The sequence below is a fragment of the Mauremys reevesii genome, linkage group 2 (assembly GCF_016161935.1).
Source record: "Mauremys reevesii isolate NIE-2019 linkage group 2, ASM1616193v1, whole genome shotgun sequence".
NCBI lineage: Eukaryota > Metazoa > Chordata > Testudines > Geoemydidae > Mauremys > Mauremys reevesii.
The window spans coordinates 40,579,008-40,602,519 of NC_052624.1; the positions used below are offsets into that span (position 1 = coordinate 40,579,008).

Here is a 23,512-nt window from a genome sequence, read left to right on the forward strand (position 1 = left end):
TGTTTTATCAACACTCCTTGGGGAAGGCCACCAGACTTGTAAGCGTGATATATTCTGCAGATAATTCATATGGTACAGAAAAATAACTATTTTATAAAAATGTTAGACAACATTTTAGAAACTATTGGAACTATTTCTTGTATTCTGCTGCCTGTAAAACCAGGTGCCTTAGCTCTGATGAGTACAGTTTTGCTTTGGGGATAATAGATTTGGACAGTTTTGCCATAAGGCTGGTGAATTTCTTCAGTTGCATAATAAATCTTGAATGACAGAACTCAGTGATTTTTAGGACAGCTATTGCCAATTCCCACTTTTAGCAGCTTAATGTTTTTCCTGGCTGAGCCTATTAAGAGGTAAATGTGCTAGAGGATTCTCTTCATGAGCATAGAGCCTACTGTACTGTAGCTGATAGACAGAAGGGTTTTAAAACTAAGATCAATTTCCAAAAGACCAAAACTGTATGTGCATAAACAAACATTTGCCAAAAAGCCTAATGTAGTGAACACTTGGTGGGAAATGGACACATGTATTGATCTGAAGTTCTAATTATTCCTTCTACACACTGCTATTTATACAGGTGTTTGATGGCCCAGACAGTGAAGCCCCACTTCTTGAAAAACTGTGTGGTGCCCAACATCCCAGTCCCATCACATCCACCCAGAATGCTATGTTCATCCGATTACGTTCCAACAGCAGCAACCAGCACAGGGGTTTCAGCGCTCACTTTACAGAAGGCAAGTTCCTCAATGACATAAATATCCTTTCTGCTGATTACAAATTACTCTTTTACTAGGTGCAGTCTCTTAGGACAACTTATATCCAGTGTCGATGTCTCTACATATGCCATGTGGCTTTAAGGGGGCATTGATGAGATACTTTTCATTTCAGAATGGTTCAAACCAAAATATTTTGATTTCAGGTGAGATCCGCACACCTGCTCTGCCACGTTTACACCAGGTACAAGGGCCGGAGCAGCATAAAGGGACCCTAAAAGTCCTGGTTGTGGATGGCGGGAGGATTCCCCTTGCATAGGCATTGGAGAGACATCTGCAAGTTTGGTTTCTAAAGACCCCATTGCAAGCTCTGGTGTAGAGGGTGTGTCAAGGGTAGGGCTGCAGCTCATAGGGCAGTGCAAGGAGGCTGTCATAATTTAGACAGGCCCCCAGGGCTGCATGAATTATATAGAGGGGGCCTCTCCAGCCCCCAGAACAACACATGCAAAGGTGATTTAGAGTCCCCTGAGCTGCAAGTTCTCTGCTATGCCTCTTAGAGTAGCACAGAATCTCACCCTGTATTTGTTCAGCATATTGATAACATTTCTCTCTTTTATCATTAAGGAAAACCTTTATAAAATTTTGCAATCTATACTTCTCCCTTAGAAATTAGAGATGCAAAAGACCTATTTAGTCATTCAGTCATATAAAATTATTTAGAAAAGATTTATTATACAGTTCATTCTACTAATAACGTACCGCTTGTAACTGATGTTACTTTTTTTTGCAGAACATAACGATTTATTAGTACATTAAATTGTTCATCATTTGATAACCACACCAGCTCTTCAATATCATCCAAATTTTGTCCCTTATTCCCAGGCCTCTGTACTGTTAAAAATATTACTGAGAAAGTATTTGGCAAATAACATTGCATTTCCCACTCTTGTGTGAACATGTAATAAAATGCCATATTGTGATGCATACACTTTTTGTTTTTAAAAAGGACAGAACATTTTTGGTGGTAGGATGCGGACTAGTCATACAAACACAAACATGCCCAATGACTGATAATTTAGTAAACTTCTGAGGAATATTTGAGATTAGGATTTGAAACACTCCAGGGGAAACCTGGCTGCACTGCAGTCAATGGAAATTTTGCTACTGCCTTCAATGGGAGGTTTTCACCCTCAGAACAAATAGTGCTCCTGGACTAGACAGAGCGCTGAAAGCGAGCCAAACTCAGCAGTGTTTCTCAGCGCTCCTAGGAACTCCCCTGAAAAGATACATTCTGGCATGGTGCTGCTCATAGACATCACCATAGGGAGCGAGGGATGGAATTTATCAGGCCCAGTCCTGGCTCTGTCCCAAACCCACAGATGGGTGATTCTGCAGGCTCTCAGCAGCAAGGTCTGGAAGGGCATTTTAGGGCAGGGCACAGCATAAAGAACTCAGTCCATATGTTTATGCACAAGCACAAGATTCACTCCTACAGCACAGGTCCAGTTGATCCAGCCACCCAAGAGGATCCAGACGAGAGGGGCCTGCAAGTGCCAGGTGATCTTTGTGCAGCATGGAGCTATTACAGTAGCTCCTATACCATCCTTCCTTCCAGCTGCCAACCTAGCCATATGAACAGGGAAATGGGGGTATGACTGGGGCTTCCCCTAAACCCTGACCATGGATGGCTCCCAGAATGGCCCTTAGGGGTTGTTAGCAGCTGGCTTAGATAAGAGCAGCCCTCTAACTTGCTCTGACTTACATTTGAGGGTCATCCTGACACTGAGTGACCCCCACACAAGGGTGGCTGGTGCTGCTGAGGATCCAGTCCATTGGCCCATTTCTCACAAGTTATTTGTTAAATGCTTCAGAGTTTTTAATTTTCAGTCCCTGAAAGAGTCGACAAGAGCATGCTAAGTTCTGATGCATCCATTTTATCACTCCCTAGGTCACTAGAGTTGTCAAAGGTGTATATAATATATGTGCTGTGTGTGTGTGTGTTTTATTTTAAAGCATGCGGAAGCCTCATAGAGACAGATTCAGTTGGTACAGCAATTTCCTCTCCTCTGTATCCTGCCAAGTATCCAAACAATCAGAACTGCAGCTGGATTATTCGGGCCCAGGAGCCATGTAAGTAAAAACATCTCTGTGGGAAACTTGCTGGATGACTAATGTTCTCATCTCTGCTGTGGTAACAATGCAAAATTCCTCCTTTTCTTCTCTAGGAAATCCTGCCTCCTGGTAGGTTGGAGAAAATGAGGATCTCTTAATCTGCCAGAAACTAAATTTTGCTGTAAAAAGATTTAGGGTTTAATGAAAAACAGAACAAAAAACAATTTACAACTTCGTTATCTTGGCAGATTTATGAGACCCGAGGGCTGAATTGTAGGCTGTGTAGCTGACTATGATATGCAGCCAGAACTGTTATGAGACAACCTATGGACTCATATGAGAAGCGCTGGTATCTGGTCACTGTCTTTTTGGCATGGAGAGGGAGCTATTTTAATAAGTTTAAACTAAAGCAGAAATAGGAGAACATAAATTGTATATGCATAGGTGTGTCTTCAGATTTTCCTAATTGTAGACATAGGTTTACAATGGTTGTGATTAACAAGACAAAATTTTCCAACAATCACCCAATATTATCTGTTAGAATGGGCCATTTCCCAATATAGAGACTAGGGAAATAGTATGGTATCCCAGATAACACTGTGCAGTAATCATAGGTAAATATTTAATTTTCATGGTGGCCAATATACCTCTGATGCTCAACTGATATTATCACAAACCATGGAACATTTCAGCCCAAACAGAAAGTCATCTGGACAGAGGGGTTATAAAATGAAAATCTATCTGCCAACACACACATTAGTAAATTAGACAGAGAAAAATAAAAGGAGATAGGGTATAAAAACATAGACTCTGATGGAAATCCAAGAAAAAAGAAGTCATTCAAAACTGTCTCTGATCTACAAAGTGCAAAATCTTCAAAGGCATCTTTCTCTAGGATGCTATTTGTCCAGTGTGGGAGACTATAGGCCCAATTCTTCTCCCACATACATTGGTGCATATCAGGAGTAACTCTTCTGAGCCAATAAATTACACTGATATATAACTAGTATAAATGAGAATCAGAGCATTCCTCCATGTATCAAGGAGATTCCTCCATATATTGCAGGTATATCTGGTTTCATTATGCTGTTCACATAGTATTAGAATCATGTCGACAGTACGTGGACATAAAAAATGGATTTAGCCATTGGCAGGAAACAGCAGGGTCCTCTTGTTCTATTTGTACTGAGAGGGTCAACAAGTCACCTACTTTCACCACGCACTGTGATTTACTTTTAATGTTATACCCTGAGGACCAGCATTGATAGCTGTAATTGATTGAATCTACTGGTACACAAAAAGGGAGAACAGAACAGCAGAGACTATACCACTGAGTGCCAGTCAGTTGTACCCTGCTAAATGCAACCCTTCTGTCTGTGATTTCACTTCCTTATAGCTCACTATTTCTAGCCTGGTTAGAAAAAAAAATGTGTGTGCCAAATTCAGTATATGTGGGTGGAACCATTGTAATTAATGGAGTTGCCCCACTTGTACTAGGACTCCAAATGTGGTTCATAGTGCTCCCACATATATCTTCCCATTATTAAAATCACAGGCCTCTCTCTCTGACCTGTTCAAGACACTCCTAGATTAGGAACAATTATTATCAGGTACTAGTTGTGAGGCAAGCTGCTATTCTCATCTTCCTCGGCAATTATGGAAGAAAGTGGCTATAATGAACAAACAAAAAGCAGTATAACAGTCAAAAATCCTGAGGGCCCAGTCCTCCTTTTCATCGTGTAGCCTAAAGCATCACAGTATGGAAAATCCAATTTCACATGAACATAGCGGAAGGTGCTAATGAATGGCCCTTTGACCAGTCAGATTGATACATATGGAATGTTTTGAAAAGTGATGAAAGATCCAGCTAATTGTGAGCCTGGAGCAGGGCAAAGCCTGTTTGAATTTCATAGCGTTCTGTACTATAGATTACAGAGACAGGACTTCATGGGCTTATCAGAGCAGAAATGAGATATTTTAAAATAGCTGCAGAATTATCTATTGGGTATCATTCAACATATAATTACAAAGATGTTAGGTTTTTTAAAAAAATCTGTTTGTAAGTATTAAATCTTTAGTAATTAAATCTGAAGCAGATTGCACTAGAGAGTACTGTCCAATATAGTGTCATGAAATCCTGAAAGATTTAACAGTATTATTACAATAAGTATAAGTACCTTCATCATACTCACTCTATGTAACAATAAACAAGCTACCTCTGATTTTATACTTTACGATCAATAAACAGACACCAGTTTAGTTCACTGATTGACGTAGGGAGAGAAAACTGACACTTAAGCTTTTGCTATCCATTGTCTCCAATGAAAATAGAACATAAAAATCCACTCTGTACACCTAGGTAATTATTTATATGTGAAATGCAAAACCTTCCCTTAAGTTTTTATTCTTTGCTGTTAACAGTCAACCACATTACGCTGTCATTCACTGACTTTGATATTGAAGGCAACATACTTAACTGTACCATGGACTTTGTCGAGATTTTGGAAGGGGATAACTATGAGGCTCCTCTTCAAGGTACTGTAGCCTTTTTTCTTGTCTCTCTAGATTGTTTTAAAACAACTATTTATGTTCAAAGTCAAAGCTGTGATGAGCTGAGTGAGATTCAAGATTGAATAATATTTATATAGTTAGATAATTTCACTATTAATTATTAATGTTTATTATCATAGAATCATAGAAGACTGGGGTTGAGAAATGGGGCCCTGTAGCGAGGTGAGCACCTGCTCCGACCCTGGAGGGGTTGGAAAAGCCCTGCAGAGGGCTGGGGCTGGGCAAGAGAAAACCCTGGCTGACTGGGGGAAGTGGCTGCAGCTGGGGCCACGCCTCAAACTAAGTAACTGGGCCTTATAAGGAGGCCAGGGAAGCCAGAAGCACCAGTCTCTCTCTGACTGGAGAGGGAGACAGGCCTGGCTGCTGGGGAACTCACCCAGGGGACTTAGAGTAAGGCAGAGCTGGGGAAAGGCCTTAGGAGCTGGGAATCCCTAGGCCAGCAACTCCCCAGGCTGCAGGGCCTAGTTCTAGGTCCACCTAGGTATTGGGCTTGCAGAGGGGCAGCGTGGGGGTGGGTAAAGGCAGCCAGTCCAGACCCCTTTGCCTATGATGAGTGGCTGATACTGCAGTCTGCCCCAGTGAACGGGGCTAGATGGAGACTGGTCAGTAGCCAAAACTGAGGCGAAGTGGGGATAGTGGGTTGGAGACCCAGATCAGTGGGGTACTGCCAGGGGGCAGCACCCCAGTTAAAGGGGCACTGAGGTCCAGGGAGGGGCACTGAGGTCCAGAGGACAGGCGGATCACCAGCCTGCAGAAGGTGCTCCGGAGCTGGAATGAGCTAATTCCCTGAGAAACCAGCAGGAGGCGCTGCAGGGGTGAGTCCACATGTCTAGAGGCCCCATTGGGCTAGGTGCTGTCTAAACACAGAGTAGACACCCCTGCACTGAAGAGCTTAGAGTTTTTCTCCACCAAAGCACTGAGGGTGCCATACAGGAATTTATACAATACAAACAATAGAATGATCTTCTCCATGGTTCGATCTTCCCTGTAAGGGGGTCCCTGTGGCAGAGGTGGTCTCTGACAGTCAGAGGCGCGCGCCCTCTACCTCCGGGAGGGGGGAGAAGAAGGGGGGCCCCTAAAAAAAAAAAAAAAAAAATGTTTTTCTGTAAGGGGCCCCAGACATATGTTCGGAGGGGGCCAAGTTCTTTGTTGCTACGGCCCTGCTGACAGTGTCGCTCTCTTGAAACTGCTGGATGCTAACTCCTCAGTGTGGACAGAATGTCTTCCAGGCTCACCAGTGAGTCTCAGTCTTTGGAGGAGTGTCCTGGGGCCTATTTCACTGAGAGGGAGCGGGGGCAAACATTTCCCCCTCCCCCAGTGGAAAAATGTGGGGGGATAGCCGTGATGTAAAACCAAGAAGAGATTCCCCTTCCCTCCAGTAAGGCGAGGTGAAAGTAACTTATGGGACTTACCGGTACTGCCGGAGTCCTTAGGGGGCGTGGCCTCAACTGGAAGAGGTATGGCCTCAACCAGAAGAGGCGTGGCCTCTCAAGATTTAAAGGCCCTGGTGCTGTGGCTGGGAGCCTCAGGGCCTTTAAATCAACCCGGGGCTCTCAGCTGCAGAGGTGGCTGGGAGACCCTGGGGCTCAGGGGCAAATTAAAGGGCCCGGGACTCCAGCCACCAGAGCTCTAAGCCCTTTAAATCTGTCCCCAGCCCAGCCGCCGGAGCTGCGGGCGAGATTTAAAGGGCTCTGGGCTGCCTGCAGCCGCGGGAGCTCTGAGCCCTTTAAATCTTGGTCCCAGCCTGGCCACCGGAGCCACAGGTGGGATTCAAAGGGCTCTGGGCTGCCCGCTATGGCAGGAAGCCCAGAGCCCTTTAAATCCCCACCGCGGAAGCCAGTGCGGTCCAGCACGGTGTACTGGCTCTTGCCAGTACACCGGACCATACCGGCTTACTTTCATCTCTGCAGTAAGGTTTTATTGTGCAAGGCCACAATCTAGCTCTTTGCTCTGATTTACATTGGTGTAAATCTGTAGTAACTCCATTGGCAGCCATGAAGTTGCTTTAGATTTACATTAGAGTAACTGAGAACAGATTTGTCCCTTTGGGCTTGATTCTCCTCCCACGTACACTAGTATTATCTTGATGCAACTTCCTTGACTGCAGTGGGATTACTCCTGATTTACAGAGACATTATTCAGAGCAGAATTTGATCCTATGTCTCTTATCCCCTGACCTTCACATAGCTCCTTCCCTCAGACCAGGCCACCATGGACACTGTCAGCCTCTGGCTGTCTGAGGCCTTCCGGTCTGAACACTATTCATGTGCCCATCCCACACTGAAGCCCTGTAACATCACATTCACCATATATATTCTCTTGGAGTAAGTGAGTGTTTAGGTTGCTGGTATCTCCAAATATTTTCCTATTTTACACCATTACTAGGTTGACATAATGTTACATAATCGGGGAGCTTTCAGCATACACCAAGGATTGTAAACCACAAACAAAAGACTGTTTTAATAATAGCTGATATAAGTGTTAGCATCTGAGTGTTAGTTTTGCACTAGATAACTAGACCAGTGTTTATACTCCCTGCATAACATTTCACTTCCCTTGTGTTGCTGTTGATTTTTCAGGCCGTTACTGTGGCACTGGTATGCCACAACCTGTCACTTCTTTCAGCAATGGCTTTGTTGTAAATTTTGTATCCAATAATGCCAGAACTGCCAGAGGCTTCCATGCTACCTGTACTGCATCATTGTCATGTAAGTTGATTTTTGCAAGCCCCCATATCGAAGCTGGTAGAAAAGCAATTGGTAACCTAAACAATAGATTTTTTTTTTGAGGAAGCCCTCCTAGATTCCCCTTTCTATTCTTTAGTGCCCTAACAACACCACACGCAAAATCCCATATTGCCTTGACCCTCTTTTCTGGCCAAAGAGAGTGGTACATAGCTATCTACAGAACCTGTCCAGTGTGAGCCACAAAGTGCCTTTCCCACCTATGGATGGAGAAAGCTGCTGCCTCAATGTGCTTCCAGCTCCTGCCCTCCCAAGGAGAGACAGCTCAAACCTTGGACAAAACTCAAATTTCCCAGCACTTTCACTCCCTCTGCTAGCTGGGCCCTTTCTTTTTATCTGTAAGTCATCAGTAGCCATCTCTGTGCCTTGCTGGATTTGGCATGTTTAAAGATTTGATTCCTGAAGCTGGGATTTCCTCCTGGGGATCTTAAACCAGTGCTCTGTCCACTGAAGCCAAGAAGTTAACAAATGGGGAGAAAGGGATATTCATTGTTGTTTCAACGTTTTTTCCCTCTGAGTTAGCGAGTTAGCCCAAGGTATTTTTTCCATGTAGTCTTCAGTCTCTGTTCTGTCTTTCTCATTTCAGCCTGTGGCGGTACCTTCCACATGGACAGAGGAGCCTTCAACAGCCCTAACTATCCTGACTCTTATCCTTTGAACACTGAATGTATCTGGAAGATTGTCAGCTCCCCTGGCAACCGGCTTCAGCTGTCTTTCATGTAAATCCGTTCCAAGGGTTATTGTTCAGCCTTTTAATGGAGCTGCAGGAAGGAAGCACTGTGTTTAGTAGGAAATGTAATTACCAGCATGTAAAACTGTAGCAGTGTGTCCAAAATAACTTAGAAAGAGAACACAGCAGTGGCCATAGGGAGCTTACAGTCAGTTTCTCCCTTATTGGTCATCATTTATATTAGGGGCATTATACAATATTATATAACTAGATGGTGCATTGTCAGAGAGTATCATGGGGTGCTAAAGGGTTCCTCATGAACAAGAGGAAATTCAGCATCACTGCATCTTTTGTTTTTATAGACCCTTTTGCAAATGAAAACCTTTTCAATTCCTTTTTGGTTATTGGCAGGTATCTCATACTATTGTATATCTGAATTGTATAAAGTGTCCATATTCTTAATAGGTTGCAATAATTGGTTTCATGTTGAATTAAAGGCCTCAGATTTATTTCTGCAACTATGTCAAATCACAAAGATGGAGATAAAGCAAGAACAAAGTGAGTCTTGCTAGGAGTACACCTTCCTTCCTGTCTAAGTACTTTCCTTAGAAGATATGAGACCAGAAATTTATGTATGATCCAGAAAACAATCCAGATTACTTTAACAAGATGCAGTTATGCCACTCTTTGCCCATGATGTTAATTTCTAAGCTTGTCTATTTCATGGCATTAAACATTGTTTGGTGCCAAGAAACAGAATACTGACCCTTGACAGAGCAGGTCAGTTGGAAAAGAAAAGCAACACTAGAATTTATATTTGCAGTTAATTAGTGCACAAGTAACACGTGCCCAGAAATATACTTATTGTATATGATGTAGTTATCATGGAAACATTGCTTTGCTAGCACACAGAAATGGACACACTGTTATAAATTCTTCCTCTGAGAAATTGGGTGAAAGCACTGCAATCCGAGAAACATTTTTCAAGTTAATTGCTAAAAACAATAACAAATAGCAACTTTCTTAACCAAAACAAGTGTATAGTGTGAACCAGATACACTTAGTGCAATACACATACAATTATAACGTGTGATCCTCAGAGGATGTAATCCCTGTTCATTAGTTTCATGTAACCAAAAGGCCAAATCAAGAAATGCTAGGAGATTTTTGGGCAGTCTATAGCAAGGAGATATTTATTTTAGTTAGTTGAATACTGGGATTTTATAAAGTTTCTTTGCCATGAGGTATTCATCTTCTTTATATTGGTCTTACAAAATTGCCTGTCTTGCAAGTTGAGGGTTTGCTCTAAATTAATCCAAAGTGTATCCATATGGGTAGTTGGAACGGTTTCATAGTGGGTCTGTACACTGGAGACATATGAATATATTCAGGCCTGAAGGAAGGGGAGGATGGGTGACCAGAATTTGAAATCAGAGATATTTGTGCATTAGCTGTAGAAGGCACTTTCTGGGATCCTTATTGTTATATTCATGACTGGCTTTTGAAAAGGATATTGGGTGATTCAACATAACTCAATAAGAAATGCAGTGATATTTTAGCTTCTATCTAGCATTCCGATCAGTTGGTGCAGTAATTAGGGATCTAGGAACAAAGTAATTTAAAAAACAGACTGAACCTGCTCATCCTTTTTGCACTAATGTAAAATCTCTTTCAAAGGATTTGGTTCAGTTTTAATGGGAGTTACTAACAATCACATACATTTGGTTGAACCTCCTTGTCTTTTTTTTTTTTTCTGTGCAGCACAACCCTTGACTTTATTTGAGGTCGAGATTCACACAAACCTGAGGACACAAGTTGAAACTCAAAGCAAAATTATACAAGCCCAGTAGGCTTAGTCAGGAATCCACCCAGATTCCCACATCCCTTGCCATAGGCCCCATTCCCACAGCAGCCCAGGCTCCCATTAGGAGAGCTAGCTGTGCTTTCTTGGGAGGTATGTTCACCTAGTCTCATTCCAGTTTTGCCTGGTATGGGGCAAACACATTCCACATTCTAGTTCTAAAAAGCAACTCCTCACAACTTCCACCAAGATCCTCTGGCCCATGCAGCCTCTACTTGACTTCCCCTGATCTCCCGGCCACTTCCCATAGGCTGCTGTCACATTCCAAGGTGCAATCCAGACTAGTGAGAATTGAGTCACTGCCTGCTGCATAACCTTAGGTACCTCACAGTGCTTTACTATTGTAGATCCCAAGCTGGGCTGTTCACAACCAGCTTACCAGCATGCGGGGCACACCCTGAGTGTCTGTGTACTAGACAGCCTGGTTCAGCAGCTCTGATCCCAGCAGCCTGTCTACAACCCCACAGCTCCACTTTGCCTTCCACCAGCCTTGGTTACTACTTTCAGGGTGACCCCCACCCCAGATTTTCCAAAACATTTGTTTTCTGCACTGCCCAACCCTCTCCTGGACTGCTCAGATATTGAGGTTTGTTGCCCCTGTAATGGGTAAATATTTAACAGTTTGTTACTTTAACTAGAGTTACCAGTTTAAACACTGCACTGGATTGGTTTAGATTAAAAATAGAACAAGTTTATTAATGGAAGCAGAGAGGATTTGAGGTGAATTCAGGTATAAGAGATAAAGTTAGAAATGGTTACCAGCAAATAAAAGTAAAAACATGCATCTAAAAATCTAAAAATTAATCCAGCAAGTTTTGGTTCAAGGCTTTGTTCAAGATGGCCTTTCTCACCCACAGTCTTCCGGCAAGATGGTGACAGATCCTTTCCTTGGTCAGGATCTCTCCCATAGGCCCAGTGATGCTGGTGCCTTTCACTTCTTAGGTGACAGAGAGAGAACTTGGGGGGTTGTGCCCCTTTCTTTTGTAGTCCAGTGAAACTTTGAAGTGAGGAAGGCAACGTGGAGTCTGGTAATGAAGGAAGTTCCATGCTCTTCCTTCCCCCACTTGTGTTTGCTAAAATGCAAATTGTTCTGTTTCCTGCCATCTGCTGCCCCTGCTGTTTTGCTGGCCCTGTTTACTATTTATATGTAAACTGAGGTAAACACACATTCCCATTTTTAGGACAGGCCTATTTAACTTTTGCCTAGGCAGGACTGTCTGGTTTTGAACATGTTCTACTAACATCACACAGGGGGAATTTATAACTTTACTTACAATATTGCTACATCCATTTCACCATGATATTGACCAGCGAGGAGTTAGTTTTCAAATGATACCTCACAAGGCACATTTTGTATGAAGATTATTACAGTAGTGGTAGGGTGGGAATACAGGGGTGCTTTTGGTCACAGCCTCTCACGCCCTTGCAGTCTGCAATGGATCTTCTGCTTATGAGTCCTCCTCTACATACAGAGCTCAGCAAATACTTGGTCACTCGAGTCTCAATCGTACACCCTCCAGACCAGTAGGTTTCAACCTTTTTTCCTTTGAGGCCCCCTCAACAATTTCAAATGGAGGTGCAGACCCCATTGGAAATCTTAGATGTGGTCTGTGGACACCTACGGGTCCACAGACCACAGGTTGCAAACCACTGCTCCAGATAATCCCTATTATTGACGTACACTGCACACTGATGATGGGAAAGCCTCAGAGTTCAACTGACCTCATGCTCAGCAGACAAAAGACAGTAAGTGATAAAAGTATTCAAAGTGAAGTGGATTGCAGAAAATGGAGGGAGTAGGGAGGGGCTTTGGCATATCTGAAGCCCTAAAGGTAAAAAAAAAAGTGGAGAAGGTACGGAGAAGAGGAGATAAGATTTCATAATGTTAGATAAACTTCAAGTAAGTATTTGGCCTTTTGAAATTGCTTCATCCTCAGAGAGTGCACTGGAAATCTGCAGGTAAATGAAGGTGGGCACACATTGATACACAGTGATGTAAGTATAGTTTTGAGTCTCGTACGTTTCACTATTCTATACATCCAATATGACTTTAAATGTAACCTCAACACTATACAAAAAATCTACTATATGTAACATGAGCATGTCAAATACCTTGTACTTCTTTTGAGAACCAAAAAACTCTTTAAGAGATGAAACCTTAGCTATGCAAACTAAAGATATATGGGATGAGGAAGGAATTTTTCCACTGTATGCAGCAAATGTATTATGGTTTATGGAAGGGTTTTGTTGTTTGGTTGGTTTGTGGTGGGGGGAAGGAGGGGTTGCTTCTTTTTTAGTGTTAGTATTGTCCATTGCTAGAGGGAAGGACATCACATTATAGTTGGATGAATGGTCTGATCTAGTATAGCAGATTCTGCAGTGTGTTTATATAATACATGTACAGTAATCTTAATGGTTCTGCTTTCTGCAACTCAAACAGAACATTCCAGCTGGAAAATAGTGAAGGCTGCACCAAGGATTATCTGGAGATTCGCAAAGGGAATGACACAGGCGAGATGGTGGGACGATACTGTGGGGACTCCTTACATTTGAATTACACATCCATCATTGGGCACATCTTGTGGGTCAAATTTGTCTCTGATGGCTCAGGCAGTGATGCTGGCTTTAGGGCCACTTTTGCTCACTGTAAGTAAATATTATTTCACTGAAAAATAAATTACCATTTTTCAGAGCACTTCCAAGAATAAGGGGGAAATGGTATATTTAAAAATAAAGGATGATATCCTGGCAAAATTCTGACTGACTTTAATGGGACCAGGATTTCACCCAAAATATTTTTTAAATGTACACAAAATGTTATTGAATACCTGCCCTATCTGTAACATGACTGAATGAGGCTCTTGTATGCCTGACTACATTTTATACAAGTATATTTTGGATGTCAGAATTAGAAATAAAATTACAGAGAGGCAGTGTTGCCTAGTAGATAGAGCACAGGAGTGGAACTAAGGATACCGGGGCTCTCTTCCTGGCTCTGCCACTGGCCTGCTGGCTGACCCTGGACAAGTCATTTTCCTTCCATGGGCCTTCCTTGACCCAATTGCCAAGTTTACTCTTTAAAATTAAGTTGTTATGAGAAACATTATCATTAGTAGGCTCCCTCTTGTTTTTCAGTATATGGGAATGATATCTTGGGAAATAGTGGGCAAATTGCTTCTCCATTGTGGCCCAGAAACTACCCTCACAACTCCAATTACCAGTGGAAGATAAGTGTCAATGCTTCTCATGTTATCCACGGTCGGATCCTGCAGATGGACATTGAAGATCATAACAGTTGCTTTTACGACAAGTTAAAGGTGAGGTCACTTTGGTAGATTCTTTTTATAAATTGTCTTAGAAATAATGAATAAAGCAGGTGAAGTGAGGCTTGGGAAGTGTTTTCAGAGGTCCAGTTTAGGCCATTTGCTTTCCCTCATTGCTTTTGAATAATTACTGGCGCTAGATAGTGTTACATGCACGTTTCCTCACTAGTAGGCAATATCAGATATTGCCCAGCTGGGCATTTAAAACATTTTATAGGCTGACAAAAATAAGTTACTAAAGGCACAACCTACCATTTTCAAATTCAGAAGCTTCAGAAATGCGGTGTGCTTACAGTTCCAACTGAAAAGAGTAGGAGTTGTATTTATCTACTTGACACTTCCGGAAATCTAGCCACCTTTATGTAAATGCCTAAATGTGGATTTAAATACGTAACTTTAGGAATGTAAGGCCCTGATCCTGGAAACATGGACACGTATTTATTTTTACACATGTGGGTAAGTGTTTATAGTAGCCTGGCCTCAGTTTGAAAAATTTTTTGGCCACAGTCAATGGGAAGGATCATATCATAGGGCTAGATTGTGCCTTTAGGCACAGCCTTGAACAAGCTCCTGCTGCTTCTTTGCTCTGGAGGATTAATAATTTGTTGCTGGCCTATACCTGTAGCAAGTTACATCACCTGCTATCTGCTCAGCTGAATTGGCCGGTTAGTACTCCCCCTTTCTCCTCTGCATGGTTTTGTGGTCCAAGTCACAATCTGGACTTTAGCCTTTTTTCAGACTATCAGGGCCAAATGCGGCCATGGTGTGATTCCAATGAGGTATGAATTTAGCTTTCATATTTAAAAACAGTATGAAACACAGTGCAAACTAAAGCCTAGTAACAACAGTAACATACTGCATGCATCCTGTTTCTCATTTCTCTGCTTTGATTCTCTCTCTCAACTTACATTAGTATGACTCTTTTTTTCAGAATTTGTTTTCCTCTCTATGATTGTTGATCCTATGATTGGCCTTTGATTTAATCCCCTTTTTATAACCAGACATTTACAAGTAGTTCACTAACACACACATATTACTTCTCTTCCTTCCATCTTGTCTCATATTTTAACAACCTGGATTTTTTTCTTTCTTTCCATTGAGCCTAACAAGTTCCTGATGCTCAAATCACTGAGCTAGATATTCAGCAGGTATAAATCAGCGTAACTACATTGGCTTCAAGCTATGATGATTTACACCGGCTGAGGAGCTGATCCTGACTTTAATATTTTGAATCTTTTTTCCAGTCTTCTCTGTCTTGCGTTCACTTTGGGGCTATGTAGTTGGTTCTGACTGCTAGTAACACAAAAGCATCTTGAACACATTGAGATTTTTGGCTTGCAAAGTGCTACTTAAAATATTTACAGGGATCTAAAGAAATTTCCTGAAGAATGATTTTATTATTTCTTCCTCAGCAAAGAACAGTACACCAGTGGTGTTTTTCAGATGAAAAGCCAGTTAATGTGCTGGAAGAACAGTCTGTAATGGGCAATGAGTTGAGTTTGATGGCTTCAGTACTGATCCTTCTGGTGGGGAAGCACCATATGTAGCGGGTGAAACAGAAGGGCTGTTACCAATATCTTTTATTATCTACAATGGAATTAAGGTGCTGAAGCTTCAGTTCTATCTCATTTATTTGAAGATGGGAATATCCTCCTCAGGAGTCCAGTTTACAATGGTGCCAGCACCAAGAACTTTGCAGTGACGTTGGCTACACGTCACTGGTTTTATTTTCACTACTCTCAGCCTTAACTGGCCCCAAACATTCAAAATGAAAACCATAGTAACAGTGATTTGCCATTACTTTGCTGGATATGGTAGGAACAGAAAAATACCATTGTTGCTCCACTCTCTCTTTCTTCTTGTAGATCTACGATGGGCCCAGCACCCATTTCCGTCTTCTCGCCACATACTGTGGTATTGTCCCTTCATCATTCATCTCCTCCGGCAGTTCTATCACAGCCCAGTTCCAGTCTGATTCTTCTGTGAATGGAAAGGGTTTCCTTTTGGACTGGTATGCAATGGAAGCTTCTCCAGCCACTACCTACACCATTGCTAGAGGTTTGTCTCTGAAAATGGCACTATTGATTAGTTTGTTAAGAGTGATACCATTGGCGAGGCACTAAATCCTGTTCCCATAAAGGGTGCCTGGTGTAATGCAGGGGAGACCTGTGTTACCATTGTTACTGATCATTATTATTTTTGTTGAGTTGTATTGTTGTACCTCTCTCAAATTCAGTTTTTTTACATTGTTTTAAAAGTGAAGCTCAGGCTTCGTTGGAGGGGTTAAGGATTCTCATGCCCTTTCTGGCATTTTAGGAGGGACAAATATTTTGCATGCCTACATGGGAAAGTATCCTCCTTGAAATAATATTCTTGGAGGATTTGTCACTTGCATAAGGAAGATGACTAAAAAGCTCATGTGATGCATTTAGAAACCCTGAGATTCAACTCTGCACAGACCTTCAGGGACATACAGGACATGCTTGATCCAAAATATCCTATAAGCAAAGGAAAAGAAGTTCAATATGAATATATAGCTCTTGTGTGAGATATATACCTATTGTAAAAAATGAGAACATGAATCTATTTATTGTATCTGAGCAAGTTAAACTGGACAAAGTTAAGGCTGACTTGTGCACCGGCTATGGTTCCTATTTTCAAACCAACACCTGAGAGTGCTTGCAGAAGTACTTTAACATTGTATTGACATATAGCGCCATTGTAGTTTTCATACTGTGTTCAGTGAGGGACTGTCAAATTAGACAATAAAGAAGAAACACTTCTAATTTTATAAAAGATTTTTAATGTTTGTTTCTTTTTGCATGGCAGGTGTATGTGGTGGTGTTGCTATGACTGGAGAAACCCCTTCATTCCTCTTCTCACCAGGCTGGCCCAGCAACTACAGAAATTTTGTTGACTGTACCTGGCTTATCAGAGCTCCAGAATCCACTGTGGAGTTCAATATCCTGGCCCTAGATATAGAATCTCATAGTTCATGCAATTACGACAAACTTGTCATCAGAGATGGTAAGAAATCTTGGTACTGTCTGACAGTGTGAAATACACAGAGAGCCCCAGTTTATAGAAATCGTTGTCTACTGTGTGTGTGTACTTAAAATAAATAAATATATCTGAAAGATCAAATTTTGCTTCAGTTTATCAGTCACAGGAACCTATTCCAAAATTAATATTCTTCTGTGCTGAAGCTATGTGCAGGCGAATATCAAGCAACAAGCAACACAAGATGGTGATGGTCCAGAAAAATCTGGGAACAACTTTGACTGAAATACTGTTAAAAAATTAAGACTTCTGGTATTTTTAATACTGATATTTCCTCTTTTAACCTTAGGAGACAATAGCCTTGCCCCGGTGCTGGCCACCATATGTGGTCGAGATGCACCTGGGCCAATAAGATCTACTGGAGAGGCCTTGTTCATTCAGTTCACTACAGATGCAAGTGTCACTGGTGCTGGGTTTAATGCTTCTTATCACAAAAGTAAGTTGAGGGTTTTTTTTCTTCAAATTTATCTTTAATCTGCCTTGGTGCTGAAAGCTGAATAAGGAAGGAAGTAGTTATAGCCTACATTTTTAGCATAGCTACCTGCCACAACTGTCAGCAATCTATCCAAGTAATTGCACAAAGCATCTGTTCATATATTCCAAAAACACATGTTCTTAAGGTAAACTTTGTCCCTTGTCCAGAGTTCTACTGTTATGAAACTCTCCTCAGATCTGAAAATCACCTTTGTCCTGAAAAACAAATATTGTAGCCTGGAAAATGTACAAGTGCATAAAGAAATATTACAACAGTTAAGAATTGTGGTTAAGAATTGCAAAATATAGTCAGAAAATGTGAAGGCTGGTGCTAGCTAAAAAACAAACTGCAATTGTTGAGAGATGGGGAAGTGGAGAATGAAAGGGAAGGGAACCTCTGACTTGGAGATGCAAATAAATGAATCCAAGCACACACACAAAATAGATACAGGGCCAGGTCCTTGGACCCTTTTAAGGCCCCACAAGGACAAAGATGCCTCATGGCAACAGTTGAAGATTCTCCTTTCATATGGAAATCCTCTGCTGCAGCCAGATGCTTGTGAGCAGTTCTGACCGCCCCACTCCGCAAACACACAGACTGCTGTAGAGTGCATTCCAAGGGGGGCAGGAGCAGGGAGGGGCATGTCAGTGTCTTGAGTGGACAGCCTTGAGGTTGCTCCAACTTACAACCTGTGCTGGGGGCCAGTTTAGGGTACAGCAGCCCCCCGGATTGGTGCTGAGAGGAACGCATGAGGAAAGGTGGCATAAAGACCCCTATGCCTACCCTCCCCACATGCATCAAGCACAGTGCAGTACTCATTTGTCTGCCATACTAAAAAGCCAGGTTTGTTTGTTGTGTGTCAGCATACAACCTGGACTTGCATGTGGCCTGGAAGTGGGCAGATTATTCAGGATGTCCACTAATGCACATCCCACCCAGCTGTTCAGCATTTGGCTTATCACAGTGATTTTGAAGACATTTTTGTAATAATTTAAGATGATTTTTTCTTCCTTATCTCATTTCCCTTCATTCAGGTTGTGGTGGCTATTTGCATGCCGACAGGGGAGTGATCACATCCCCCAACTATCCTCAGGCCTATGCTCCCAATCTCAATTGTTCCTGGCATGTATTGGTTACCAGTGGGTTTGTTATCGTTGTCCATTTTGAACAACCCTTCGAAGTTCAGAGTGAGGATGCTTCTTGCAGCCACGGGGACTACGTGGAGGTGAGCTGATCAGCTGTGGGTGTTGTCACTTGGTTTCCAGAAGCAGGATATACTGGCCCATGACTAGGGCTCCGATATGTTGTGGTATTATTAACAACAGGAAAGTGACAAAATATCATTTAGAATGGTCTTGCTATCTTTCAAAGCTTTATTTAGAGATGACGATTTACTGGTACAGTAAATTAAAGGGAGAAATGCTTTTTTCAAGATTGTTGTTTGGGTTTGTTCTTATATCTGCTAGAGCATTCCTTAAGGTTTACAGCGTATGCTTGAACAACCTTAACAATTTCCTTCTAGCTTAAAAATGGACTGGATGACTCTGCCCCGCCTTTGGGGACCATTGGAAGGAACGGGCGGTTTTGTGGTAGCAGCTCTTTTTCTACCATGTACTCTACAGACAATCAGCTGTTTGTCCACTTCATTTCTGACAGCAGTCATGCAGGCCAAGGGTTCAAACTGAAGTATGAGGCTAAGAGTCTGGGTGAGTGTCAAAATCCAGTGTGTCTGTTCAGTCCATGATTTTTAGTATCTAACCAAGTAATGAATTTAAGCTCCTTATGTTAAACAATCTGTTCCACATTGCATTTTGCTGTGACATTGGGAGCACCTTTCCCAGACCTGAAAAAGAGCTCTGTATGGCTTGAAAGCTTGTCTCTCTCACTAACAGAAGTTGGTTCAATAAAATATATTACCTCACCCACCTCGTCTCTCTAATATCCTGGGACCAAAACAGCTACAACTGCACTTAGCATGGAGAGACTGTAATCTGATTAAAAAACAAATATTGGCAAAAATGCCTTCTGTGTAAATTATTTGAAATGCTCACTGCATAAGTGTTCCACATATTTGTAAGGGACCAGGGTGTAGGTTGTCTACATGTCAAGGACAGTAATCAGTGAGCAGGGGTTGGAGGAATCGCTAGAACCGGGTTCAATAAGCAAGAGTCAGGGTCAAAGTCAGGCTGGGGTTGGAGACCGAAGATCAGAAGTAGCATCAGGCTAGAATCAAGAGGCAAGAGTCAGGGTCAGAGTCAGGCTGGGATCAGAGTCCTGAGATCAAGAGACAAGGTGAGGTCTGGAGTCACAACAGGCCCAAAGTCTTTGTTGTTGCCCAAACAACCTCCTGGGGTACCTTCCAGGGTTAAAAAGGGTGATGGCCAATCAGAGGGCCACAGTTAGGGTTATCACCTAGCCAGTATTTGATTGACCTGGCCAGTTTTTTTATATATTTGCCAGTTGCCAGAAAAATAATTTAATCTGCCAGTTTTTTTACATGGGTCTAAAGATTTGCATTGTTATCGCAATGCACTGGGATATCTAATGTTAAAAGTTTCTGTGTCCAGCTAAAGATGCTGCAGTGTTACCACTTTTGCAGTTTAAGTAAGAAAAATGATGTTATCAATGTTATCCATATGTGTTATCTGTCTAGATAAGTGGCTGTTGAAGTGGGGGGAGAGTTGCCTTGTGGCTGGGGGTTGAGGTTGCAGCAGGCTTGCCTTGTGGGACGGTGGGTGCTGGGTTTTTTTTTGCATTTCAGAGGTGGTAACCCCAGCTGCAGGGTACTGTCACTCTGGCTCCTTTGGGTAGTACTGCCTGTAGCGCCTATTCTCCATAGTGCTCCTTGGCTTGCTGCACTGTGGGAACATCAGCTGTCCCAGGCTCAGCAGACCTGGGTTCTAATCCCGACATTATGTTAATAAAACACTTTTCATTAGTAGTATCTCTAGTTTCTCTGGTGGTTGGGTTGAAGCTATCTCTCACCTGCATCTGGGAAATGGGGGAAGTTGGGCATAGGTTAGCAGGAGACTTCAACAGTTAACATGGGGAAGGAAGGCAAGTTAGAATCTTGCCTCTTCCTGCTACATACTACAAATAGTGAGTTACAGCAGAAATGAGTGTGACCCAGTGCATTGGCAGAAATGATAACATTCCATAAAAGTTTCCTCCTCAGCTGAGAAAATAACATCCCCTGCAGGAACTGGCATTTTTGAAAGAATGAAGAGGTGGCAGGCCACATCCTCAGCTGGTATAAATCAGAGGCCTGGCATCTTCAGCTGTTCCCAAAGTATTTCAGGCAAACACATGTCTTAGGACATTTGGAGCTCTCATTTAAATGATGTTGATTAAAGAGAACTAAGGTAACCTACTAGCATGCTCACTCACTCTCAAGTTTGTAACTCCTCTTTTTCTTTCTACTCCTTCCATTGGAAATTCTACGCATAGTAGGAGCTAAGCATATACATATATACTTCTAACACTTCACTTTAGAGACCTGGATTGAATTACTGTATTCATTAGCATTACTAAAATGTATTTTAATCATAAAGTTGTTAGCTGCTTGTAGCAAGGCGATTACTCACTGGCGCGGTGCCTCCTACAGGTCATCTGGGAATTAGCTCTTTTCCAGCCTACGGCACACCCTCTGCAGGCTGGTGTCTCGCCTGCCACCTGTCCCGTGTCCCTCCCAGACCCCAGTGCCCTTTACCTCAGGGTTCTGTCCCAGCAGTACCCCCACTCTCTGGGTCTCCCCTCCCAGGGGAACCCCCACCCTCTACACCCACCTTGCCTCAATGGCTACTGCCAATCGTCATCTAGCCCCCTCTCACTGGGGCAAACTGCAGTCTGTAATGGCCACTCATCATTGGCCAGGGGGTTGGACCAGCTGCCCCTGCCTAACCCTGGGCTGCAGCCTCTGCAACCTCAGTGCCTCTTTTGGCCTTTTATAAAGGCCCGCAGCCTAGGGATTTGCCAGCCTGGAGCTCCCCAGCTCCTCTGGCCTTTCCCCAGCCCTGCCCTGTTCTGTTCTGTTCTCTGTACCCTGAGGTCTCAGGCAGCTAGGTCCTTCCCTCTCTACCACTAGAAAGAGACTGCTCCAGCTTCTGGCCCACAGCCCTCTTATCAGGGCCAGCTGGGCCCTAACTGAGCTGGCCACAGCTGTGGCTGCTACTCCAATCAGCCTAGCTTGGCTGTTCTCCAGGACTAGGGCAGCCGCCCCACTACACTGCTAAATAAAAGTATCTTAGTAGGGCAAAGAAACTGAACAAATTCTTGAGTTTGCTTTGAATGTCATTTCTCACTGGATTTCATATTGTCTCGAGTTTTACATTTCAATTGTTTTGGAAAGTGAAAGTGAGGATGCTTCACAAAAAGCATCGAATGATCCAATCCTTAACTTCAGTTTTCCAGATGTTAGGAATTCTTCAGAAATAAAGCAAATAAGGTTTTCCTCTTCATGCTTATCTGAGTCTAGGATCACTGTGGGAGTAGAGTATCAGTCAGTGCAGTCATCAGGGGACCATTATATTAATTTTCATGGAATAAATGGGTTGTTGGTTAACAAGAAGGCCAGAAAATCTAGGTTTAACTGTGCTATAGTATCATTCAACAGCAAAAATGAGAGTATATTTGTTTGAGTGATGAATATAATCCATTGAAAAGAACCTGGGACTAAGTATATGGATGACTTACTTATTTTGTATACAGTGTTGTTGTAGCCATGTTGGTCCCAGGATATTAGAGAGACAAGGTGGGTGAGGTGATACCTTTTATCGGACCGACTTCTGTTGGTGAGAGAGACACAAATATTTGAGCTAGCCAGAGCTCTTCTTCTTCTTCAGCGCAGACCTGAAGAAGAGCTCTGTGCAGCTCGAAAGCTTGTCTCTCTCACCAGCAGAAGTTGGTCCTCGTTTGTTTTGAACATCTCACACATTTTCTTTAACCTGTTGTTCTTAAACTTCTCTTTCCTAGCCTGTGGAGGGACTATCTATATCAGTGATTCCAGTCCCAGTGGATATGCATCTTCCCCCAACTATCCTAACAACTATCCACAGCATGCTGACTGTGTCTGGACCATAACAGCTCCGAATGGAGGGGCAGTGGAGCTGCAGTTTGAAGACCAGTTTTACATTGAACCTTCACCCAAGTATATAGCTACATTTATTTTTCATACATTTTCTGAGGCACTCCATTTTCATTTTTCTTTCCCTATTACTATATCAGTATGTTCCCTAATTCCCCAATAGAATTTACTCCAAAATTTACAATTAGGATGTTTTGGAGACTTTTGAGAGAGGTGCCTGCACCTTGACATTGCCAGTGCACATCTCTGGCCTTTTTAATATTTGACAGAAATTAAAAATAAGATATACAGCAAAACAATAACAGGGATGGAGGAAGCTCAAATGGCAGGAGGATCTCTTCTGTAAATTCTGTGCCCTGTGACCACTCAGATTGGTGGCCAGTGGGCACAGACTGATTGGCCCTGGCCCTGGCCCACAGCACACTTGGGGGGTTGTACCACTATATCCACTCATTTGGTCTGTGCTCTCTGCATGCCATGCAGGCAGAAGACATATCGGGCCAGATCCTCATTTGCTAATCAGTTGAAGTCCACTGACTTCAGTGGAGTTATACCAGTTGACACAATAACAGTTCCAGGCAACCTAACCTGTATTTTCCCTCCAGCAAGGTTCATTCTCAAACTTCTGACTCCCCAGCCATCACCTCTCTTGGGTGGAGACACACGTCTCCCTCCCTCCTCAGTGAGAATTTTGCAGCCTGGAAATACCCATGCCTACACCATAAATTCCCCAGCAAGACAGACTGCCTTAGCGGGCTTGCTTTGCTTTCCTTCCTCAGAGGCTATAAACGGCATAATTGTCCACAGTTATCATACAGCTCTTTCTAAGCAAGCAAATTTATTCTTAAGGTAAAAGCATCACAGAGAAAAACAATAAAAGAACTTACGCTGATGCTAATT

At 42.6% G+C, this 23,512-nt stretch overlaps 1 protein-coding gene across 2 annotated transcripts in view; it reads left to right on the forward strand.

The window, feature by feature from the left end:
• The window catches only part of CUBN (cubilin), a 189,659-nt gene that overhangs the window by 92,633 nt on the left and 73,514 nt on the right, over positions 1–23,512 (forward strand). For both annotated transcript variants that reach the window (XM_039526922.1, XM_039526923.1), the window contains 13 exons: positions 578–734; positions 2,727–2,843; positions 5,247–5,360; positions 7,976–8,104; positions 8,727–8,859; positions 13,112–13,317; positions 13,807–13,988; positions 15,860–16,052; positions 16,824–17,021; positions 17,344–17,490; positions 18,564–18,754; positions 19,052–19,235; positions 22,501–22,675. In XM_039526922.1, the coding sequence (XP_039382856.1) occupies positions 578–734; positions 2,727–2,843; positions 5,247–5,360; positions 7,976–8,104; positions 8,727–8,859; positions 13,112–13,317; positions 13,807–13,988; positions 15,860–16,052; positions 16,824–17,021; positions 17,344–17,490; positions 18,564–18,754; positions 19,052–19,235; positions 22,501–22,675 (2,126 nt within the window). The remainder of the gene's footprint in view (positions 1–577; positions 735–2,726; positions 2,844–5,246; positions 5,361–7,975; positions 8,105–8,726; positions 8,860–13,111; positions 13,318–13,806; positions 13,989–15,859; positions 16,053–16,823; positions 17,022–17,343; positions 17,491–18,563; positions 18,755–19,051; positions 19,236–22,500; positions 22,676–23,512) is intronic.